Source organism: Merops nubicus, unplaced genomic scaffold (genome assembly GCF_000691845.1).
Source record: "Merops nubicus isolate BGI_N331 unplaced genomic scaffold, ASM69184v1 scaffold46546, whole genome shotgun sequence".
Taxonomy (NCBI): domain Eukaryota; kingdom Metazoa; phylum Chordata; class Aves; order Coraciiformes; family Meropidae; genus Merops; species Merops nubicus.
In genome coordinates this window covers 1-9085 of record NW_008616525.1, presented here as the reverse complement: position 1 = coordinate 9085, position 9085 = coordinate 1, and the positions used below count along the sequence as shown (strand labels likewise).

General features: G+C 43.9%; 1 protein-coding gene across 1 annotated transcript; it reads right to left on the bottom strand.

Annotated features, from left to right (window-relative positions):
- Window positions 1–97: 97 nt before the first annotated feature.
- UBR7 (ubiquitin protein ligase E3 component n-recognin 7 (putative)) lies at window positions 98–8666 on the bottom strand (the record flags this gene model as incomplete). The annotated part of the gene is made up of 9 exons (XM_008942847.1): window positions 98–375; window positions 1172–1233; window positions 1881–2043; window positions 2443–2574; window positions 3153–3337; window positions 4579–4684; window positions 5839–5892; window positions 6953–7048; window positions 8606–8666. Coding segments are annotated over 9 exons (952 nt in total), but the record flags the coding sequence as incomplete, so codon positions are not given.
- Window positions 8667–9085: the final 419 nt, after the last annotated feature.

Here is a 9085-nt window from a genome sequence, read left to right as displayed (position 1 = left end):
GCTGCCCGGGCCCAGGTGGGTTTGGGTGGAGGCAGCAGGCTGCGGGGAGCGCTGGGCGGGACGCCGTCCCCTGCGGCCCTGCCGACAGCCCTGGAGAGCAATGTACCTGCTAAGAACGCGCTCCAGTCGCTACAGGGAAAGGAAGTAGGAAGGATGAGACAAAATTAAGACGTTTCTTGGACAGCTGCGTTTCAATGAGAAGCCAGATGCTGAAGAAGCCCCTTCTGTTTGCCAGGGAATATTGTTTTCCCAGTTGTTCTTTCCGACCCAAACTGCCTCAGTCTAACTACAGTAGTACTGCATCCGGTTAGTCCGTCGTCTTTTCCGTGACTGAAATTCTTCAAAGAAGTGCTGAATGTCTTCTCTTTTAACCACCTGGGGAGGCAACAGGAAACCCAAGTTGGGGTGCAAGAATTCAGTTAAACGATCCTTTTTTGCATGCATCCCATGTGTAGTACACAAAGCGTGTAAGAGTATCCTGAAATCCCTCTGGTACAGCTAGCAGAACAGCTCTCCTGTTGCACCCAAAGGAGAGGATCAATGCCCAAATCCTTTTAGAAAAGGACAGTAACAGAAAAATGAACTTCCCAAATGCAAACCAAGCACATGAAGCAAAGCTCCTGATGGCATTTTTAGGTTGGACCACTTGCTTCTATCATTAGAAGAATTAACACAAAGCAAGATTTTCCCTAGCTCACTTCAGACTCATTACAATGCAATTAAGGCTGGCAATTTAGCAAATAAGCAACAACATGCACGTGCTGATTAATCACAGCATGCCAAGTCCTCCAAGAAAACGTCTGACAAGGCCGTTTGCCAATATTTATAGTCAGCCCTTATTGTTCTATGGGTTTAAACTCAATCTAAGAAAATACATAAAGATTAAGAGCTTTTTTCCCCTAAATACTTTTCCTAGAGCAATAGACATTTTATTTCAATTTAAAAACTGCTCTCAGTACTTTACAGGCAGATTTCTGTAAGATTCCCATTACTTCTCAACGATGTCATTAAGGAAACACAACTTTTAAATTCCAATCAAATCATGGATTTGTAATTTCTACCGCAGCACCAGCAACCTCAAGAAACAGGGGGGAAAAATGTTCTAACACCCACCCCTCAACAGTACTTTAAAATACACTTCCTGTCAAGCAGTCTGGGAGTTGCACCTTACCGTTCCCTCATCTGCAAACCTCCTGAGATAGTCAGTCAGTTCTGTCTTCAAATCGTTGTACTCTGGGTGGAGAAGCGAAGGCAAGGGAAAGAAAACAGAAAACCCAGGAGATACCCAGCGTTAGTTTAACACTGCCTCAAGAAGACAACTTGTTCTATTTCCTCTTGTCATTTACTAGAGTTACTTGAGGCAAATCTAGGCTTGAACTCTATTATAAATAATAAAGAGTAATAATAAATAAGGAACAATAATAAAGGCAGGGTCCAGGTAAACATGAAAAGCTTAGTAATTTCTCAGGCCAGCCTCTGCAGTCTGAGTGTATATTCAGGTGACCTTCAGAGAAATGTACAGAAGTTCAGGGAATGAATTAGTACAATTAGTTACAAAGCTCCCCACTACCCACTTAAAATTAAGCATGTTTACATATTCATGTCACAAGAAATTACCATCAATACAGTATTTAAGATGTTAAATGGGGGGAAAGTTCCCACACTATCTGTCTGGTTCCTCAGCATAGGCTGAAGCTGTAACCACAGGCCAGACAGTATAGACTTCTCTAGAGTCATCCTGACCAAGGTGTGTGACCTGCCACACAATCTTCTACGTGTTGCTTCAAAACCAGTGACATCACCGCGCTGCAAGGCCTGACACTGCTCTCTCATGTTCACCTAACTGTTGAGGCAGACCCTAGAAAAGAAGCAGTATTTACCACAGATGAGTTCCACTTGTTGGACTCTGTTCATGCTGTTAAGGGTGTCCATTAAAGGATCTCTCCTCTCTGTTTCTTGGTCGCTGGTACCTTTATTTTCATAAGCCAAGACAGTGTCACATTCATCTGTCAGGAACTGGACCTCAAGCTCTGAATACATTTTCTGGAGAATGAAGTAAATTTTACATTTATGTTACAAAACCTCAGATGGAGATGCTCTCGCCCAGTCCTGTGTTCAGTATCACAAATAGTAATAGTAAAAATAATCATGTAAATTTTTTATCCAGCATTTCAGACATCTCCCCACAACAACTTCCAAAGCAACCCTGGATTTAAGCAGCAAAGGAAAATACAATCCTTTAGAAGCTCCTTTGTGCTGTACCAATTCCAAAGGATCCAGTGTGGTTGTTTTATGTGGGGTGGAGGGTTTTTTTAGGCGTTTCTATGCTGAGTAAGAACATTCACACAGATGTATCTACAAGCTTCTCTTCAAAGATTCTCTGGAGCTCCTCCTCATTTCCCCCATGTCAACGACAGCAATGCAGAGAGAATACAGACGTACCAAACAGTCTTCACAGGTGCATAACTTGCTTCTCCAGTTGGACGGCCAAAAGGTGGCAGTATTTTTTATTAAAAACTGCTTGCTCTGGAGTTCTTTCAGCTTGCAGACTGGCGCCTCACTCTTCGTAACTACCTGAATTAAAATGAGAGCAGTCAGTGCTCAGGGACATCCCTTAAAATACGCTCCGTTCTTTCCAGCAGGTCATTTTCCTTATGTAAGATTTGTCGTTCTTCTCAGACACACTTACTTCTATAAACAACCTATATTAACATTTTATCACACATGAGGATTCTGATGTGGTTTTAGGACTTTCTGCTAGAAATTTCTGCAGAAGTTTAGTGCAGCAGCCATAACTGTTTAAGACATCAGCGCTGGAATATCGTGCAAATGCAGCTACGATGCGTTAACACCCCTGTGTTAGAACAAACTCAGAAGGCAACTCGGTGTAAAAGCCCAGTGGTGACAAGAAGGGATGGATGTAACCCATTTGCAAGCCCACGTTACAGCCCTGCCACCCACTCCTACAAGCGTGTTCCCCAGCCTGCTCTGCTCCAGAGACCACACATCTGAACAGTCAGGGGCTGAAGAGGGACATGGAAACAGACTGCAGGCATTCACCTCTTGACTGAGCCTATACAGAAAGAAGTGGGCTCTACTCCACCTGTCTTCAGAACAAAGATGTACAGGGCAGCAGGGAAGGTCCATTTTACCTCTGGGCAGGCAGACGCAGAGCTAGTGGATGGTTCATTAAACTGTTCCATTTGCTTTTCCTCCTTCGTTTCTTGGTGTTCCGCTCCACTTTCTTTTTTAATTTCTTTTTTCTCCTCTTCACTTTCCTCAACCTTCAGGACAATCCCTTCATCCTCAAGGGTGTTTACTTTGGTCAAAGGGGGAACTGAAAGATACACATCCACCCAAGTGAAAATTCTGTGCCAGACAACGTACAGGCTATGACAGACGATCTCTCCGCTTTAGTGTGACATCCAAGAGCACCTGGATCACCTCAAACACTGCAGGGTCCTGGGTATACTCTACAGCTATCCAAAGACAAGTGACCTAGGTATACAAAGGAACTTCTCCCTCTTTCACCATAACCCTCTTCAGCTCTCATACTCCTAAAATACTCTGCTTCCCAAAATCTAAGCCTGAGGGGAGGGAAAAGGGCATCACAATTTGAGGTAGTTCTATACCAAGATGCTTGTCCTTCTTGACACCCTTTGACAGCTATTGCAAGTTCAGTAGCTGCCACATACTTCCTTTACTTCATTTTCTCCAGACACACACACCAAAAGCTCTATGATAGATTAACTATGCTGTTTAAAACAAGATTTTCTTTTGATGTCAATTCAAATGTGTGCCCTGTGAGATAGCTGGTTGAGAGGTGGAAAACCAAACACAAAACCTCATTCTGTACTGTATTTACATTAAAAGGAGGAGAACTCCAAGTAAGCCAGCTTGGAATCCTTAAAATGACCATTGAAATTCCTGGCACGTCAGCAATTGACAGAAGCAACATATAGGTGACTATGTGAAACCGGCTCTTCCCACAGCAATCAAGTCATCTACTCTTCTGGTCCCACAGAGACCACATAGCAGGCTGGGTGTGACTGCAGGGAACTCGTGTCCCGCGTGCAGCCCCAGCTCTACTCAGATTAAGGTTTTATACATTCATCTCAGGACACTATCACTCTTTGCTGCCCACAGCCCCTTAAACTAAATTGTTTGCCCCACTGCTTCCCTTAAGGTGGCTCCTCAGTTTCTTGATCCATTTTAGAAGTTGGGTTCCTTGAGACAAGTATCAAATCTTTATCAAACATGTGCTACCACCTAGATGGATGAAATCAATAAGAGACTGAGCATCACAGAACTAAGACTGAGGAACAAGAACTGCCTTTTTTTTTTTTTTTTTTTTTTTTTTAAGAAAGAAAAAATGGGGAAAAAAACATTCTTTTTTTTTTTTTTTTTTTTTTTTAAGAACAGTTACTGCAGCCTCACATGTTCCACTGCTGAAGGCAACTGTCCAATATTATGAATATAATTTCTCTAACCACTTAAACAGCATTAAATCAGTGGTCAACCAAGCACAAGAGACACACGCCAGCACAACGCTGGCTCAGGCACCTTACTATCCTTTACCTGCTAATTGTGAGGCATAGGCCCACAGGAAGCGGCAGCGGTTCATGCAGGCTTGACATATCATTTCGTGGAAGTCTCCACTTTCAGGGGGAACTGCACCAAGATGCTATCAAAAAGAAACAAGCATGCAGAGGTGAAATGTTTGCTGCAAATTAACAGACTCAACTCCAGGTTTAGAGAAGTAAAGCTTCAGATGCCATCGGGTGCTCAGCAGAAGCACAGGCTCCCGCTCACTTTCTGCAGCGAGTATCGGCATAAAACTCACTAAAGCTGATAAAAATCCCAGGGAACTGAAACAGTCCTCTTTGTTGACAGCCTTTTATGCCTTCTACATATCCAGACATCTCAGTCCAACCTTTATCTCATTTCTAGATGTTTTTCTTCTAAAGTGTTCTAAACACAGGACAGATGAAGATACCTATTGCACACTGCATGTTTAAACACTTAAATAACTCAGGATTATCTTCTTAAACCTAAGAGGTTTTAAGACTTCATACTGAACTTGAGAAGAACTAGGTCCCAAAGCTCTCCATGAACTGGTGAGAACTACTTAGGCAATTAGAAGCTATCTTTTGAAAAGCACTCTTGCAAAGCTCATGGTATGCAGCATTAACACTCTTCATACATACATTTACACAAAAGAATCCTACAGTTCATCTGCAGAACCTGTAACTCAAGCAAATAATCCTTTTTTTAATTTCTTTTTTTATTCTTTGATCCTGGCAACTTCAAACGTGGAATTTCACTCGTGCACTTCAAGGCACAAGAGGCTGAATCCTTAATGCTTACACATTAAGTAGGGCACTCACTGAAGCGCTGAGCTGCTTTTAAAAGATTTCCCCAAAGTTCATAATCAGGAACCAACTGCACAGTTTGTTCCTTTCTATTTAGAGGAATTACAGTTTAAAAAGCATTCTTCCGAATGAAGAACCACTCAGGTAGTTAATAATGATGTGCCTCAGTAAGAATCTTTTTCTCACCGATTCTACTGAGCAGAACTTTCCAATTGAAGAGACAGGTATAAAGTTGTTATTTTATTCTGCAGCAGTAACCTTCAAAAAGGTAGTAGCCTTCTTAGGTTTTTTGGAGTGCAGAGCAGTAGCAGGTGATTAAACTTTCAATACTTCTTTGCATAGGACAAAAAGAAATACCTTAGGACTCATGTAATAATCTTTTCAGAACAACAGCAAACCTCCCCATACAAGCCCGAGCAACACTAACCTACACAAATGGCAAATCTGCTACTTAAGAGTTACTCACCCTTCCATGGAACCAGTCTTCACAAACTATGCACTGGATCATCTCGTCTGGAATCTAGAGGAACGGCCATATTATCAGCCATAACTGCAACCTCCAAAGTCTTTCCCAAGCCTCAAAGAGCAGCACCCTGCAAAGCCTGCTCAAGTGAACTCAATTTCCCTCTTCACCCACCCACAGGAAGCTGCCCTCAAGCACCAGTTACTGCCTCATTAGTCAGCTTGCTTCTCTGAAGTTCAACCGTGTGGGTAACTTGTCATGTTACTAAGACGATGGAAATTCCCCTTTATTATTACAACATTAGTTTTCTCAGTAGAACAAGACTTTCTCACATGAAAGAGCTGATAAAAGTTAATATACTATTGCTATCTTTCTTCCTGTAAACAGAACTGTCTGAACAGGCAGCTTAGCAAAAGGAAGATACTGATATTCATGACATGATCAGGCTCACACAGAAATACCAGAATCTTAACCCAACTGTCCACAATGCAGTAGAGTACAAACTGTTATGAAACAACTACCAATTATTTCTTTAGAAACGTTTAGCTATTCCTGAACTTTAGAGGCGAGTTTATAAAACACTTTGCTCTGTGAGTGTGCAAACCAAGTGCTGTATTTTAATGCCTCAGGCAGAGATGTGCTCTGACTGCTGTGAAGGAGAGCTAAAGGCAGTGCTGCAGTACAGGCTTTCCCCACCCCAGAAGCCCTGGCAGAGCACTGCTGCAGGCTCCAGGAAGCAGATTCTGGTCCCTCCTGACACATGCCATGTGTTTATTCCATGCTTGACATGTTTCTCAAGCTAATGAAACCCCACTCCCTAAGGGAACCTTAGCTTTCTAGCTTTAGAGAGTAAAGCAGAGGACTGCAGCATCTTCTTGTCCAAATGATGGTTTGTCCTCCTCACCTGTCTTTAAGGCATAAACACATTCTACCACTCAACAGGAACGATAAAGTGTTACTTTATACAGCACGTGACAACCAAAAGAAACAGGGAATGTCAGGTTTCTTAAAGTGGGATCTTTCCTGCAAAGCAGCTCAGCGACCGCCCTTTTCACAGAGTGTTTCATAAACAGCATCTCTGTATGATTACTGCTCATTTTTTTTTTCCATTTCTTACCTCATCTTCAGGATCAGGATAAGGTCTTTTACAGGTACAGTATAATCCATAGAAATTGTCATTATACTTATTTCCTGAATTCACCTTGACTTTTTCCTGGGAGGAATGGAAAACACGTCTCACGTGACAATGCAGTGATAAACAAAAGACAGAAAAGATCTGGAAAAACCCAATTCCCGTTTCACGTTAATTCCTAAAAGCAGTGGTTACACACATCAGCTTGAAAATCCAAAAAGAAGGATATTATCCAGGCACCTATGCTATATGGTGAGCAGCAGATAAGGCAGTGAGGAATACTGAGGTTCAAAAGGAAAGAGGAAAAACAGTCTTTCCACCTTTGTAACAAACAGCACCTGTGGTGGTTGTTAAGCTGCCGCAGTCTAAAACAGGGAAGGGGTTTTGATCACCACCCATGCCTGCCTGCTGCCCCTGTAGCAACATCTGCACGTTTACTCTGCTCCTTCCCATCCCTTTTTTTTAAACACCCAGACTGTGATCCAAACCAAACTTTGTTTAACCTTACCACTGAGCTTCCACTAAATTCACGTCACAAAAGCCTCAATTGACAGGAGAGAATTATATATATTACAAAACATGCTGAATTAAATTCAATTACAGGAAATCCCATTTTTTTTTAAAAAAAAGCAGTTAATACAGCTGCAGCCAGAGGGCTTCAGAACTGCATGTAGTTGTAGCCTAGGGCCACCATCAGCCCCTGCAGAAACATCTGTGACCATTTCTGATGTCACCACAAAACACTTTCCCAGGCTGCTGTGACAAAGGAGGAACAGCTGCTGTGAGCCCCTGGCACCCACAGGGTCGGCCAGGCCAACGGGCAGATGCTGATGGTCACTCAGCCTCTAACACTGATTTTGTGGACACTGAACTGAAGGAGGAGTTCAAATGCATGATCCATTCTGTGGACTGAAATGAGAAACAGTAGCATCTTAAAATCATCACAAGTGCCTCTGCAGGGATCGGTGCTGAGTAGCCCTAGGCTGACCAGCTCTGCATCTGTCCCAGTTCTGCCAGAATAAAATGGGCACACACAAAGCCACTTGCTGTTTCTGCATTTGGAGAAGCAGGACTACATTTGGGAGCAGCACTGCAGGCAAGCCAAGCAGCTCCTTGTCACTGCTTCCCAGAACATTACCAACTAGCTGATGAGCCCAAAGTGCCCGCTGCGTATGAAAGCACAGGGGGCTTAAAACTATCCCATCAGTAGCCTCTGGGGACAAATCGACAAAAAAGATGAAGGCACCAAAACAAACAGAACCTTCCCTTTGACAGCAGCACAACCTTAAATCTCTTTAGAGCAACTGCAAAGCTGCACCCCAAAAAGTTCCCCAAAAGCCAGCTTAAAGCTAATGATATGTATTAGTGCAGGCACTACTATTTCTGGCATTACACCGACCAGAGGCGAAACTGCTGCGTTCACGGATGATGAGGATCAAACATTCTCACTCCTCTTTCCTCAGGACATTTTCCTTTGGTCCCTGAGCAGTTTTATCTCCTGCTGTAACACTCCCACCTCATTTAACTTGCTGGGAAAAGCGGAGGCACTGCACGAGTCAGCACTGGCTGAGGCAAGGCACCAGCCTCCCAAGACCACTATTTTGATTCTGCATGTGTGAAACTTATGTCTGAACTTACTGGGAGCAACTTGCACTGCAGATTTTTGAACTTGCTGTTTCCACAGTCACAGCGGAAGTTCCTGGAAGGAGAAGCATGGCACGTCAGGGGTTTTACTGGCTGAAAACATCTTCCTTTTCTGTGTTCAGAGCAATTTTCAGCAGTTTATTAGGAGCTATAAAAATACTGTTGCAGCTCTTTAAGCAACAGCAGATGTCAGAACTGCCCAAAGGGCCTGGCAGCCTCAGCCCGCGCCCCCCACCCTCTCCCCAGTGCTCCTGTCAGGTCTCAGCTGCCACCACCACTCGCAGGGGCACCCGGCTGGGAGGACAAAGGCACCGGCCACTAGCCCCGGCAACCTCCCGGCAATGGCAGCTCCCACCCGCAGCGCAGCGGGGGCCGGTTTGCCTCCCGAGGCTGGAGCCACGCCGACAGGGACAGAGCTCCCATCTCCTGCTCAGACACCCAGGCCCTGCCTCAGCCAGGGCTGGTACGTCCAGT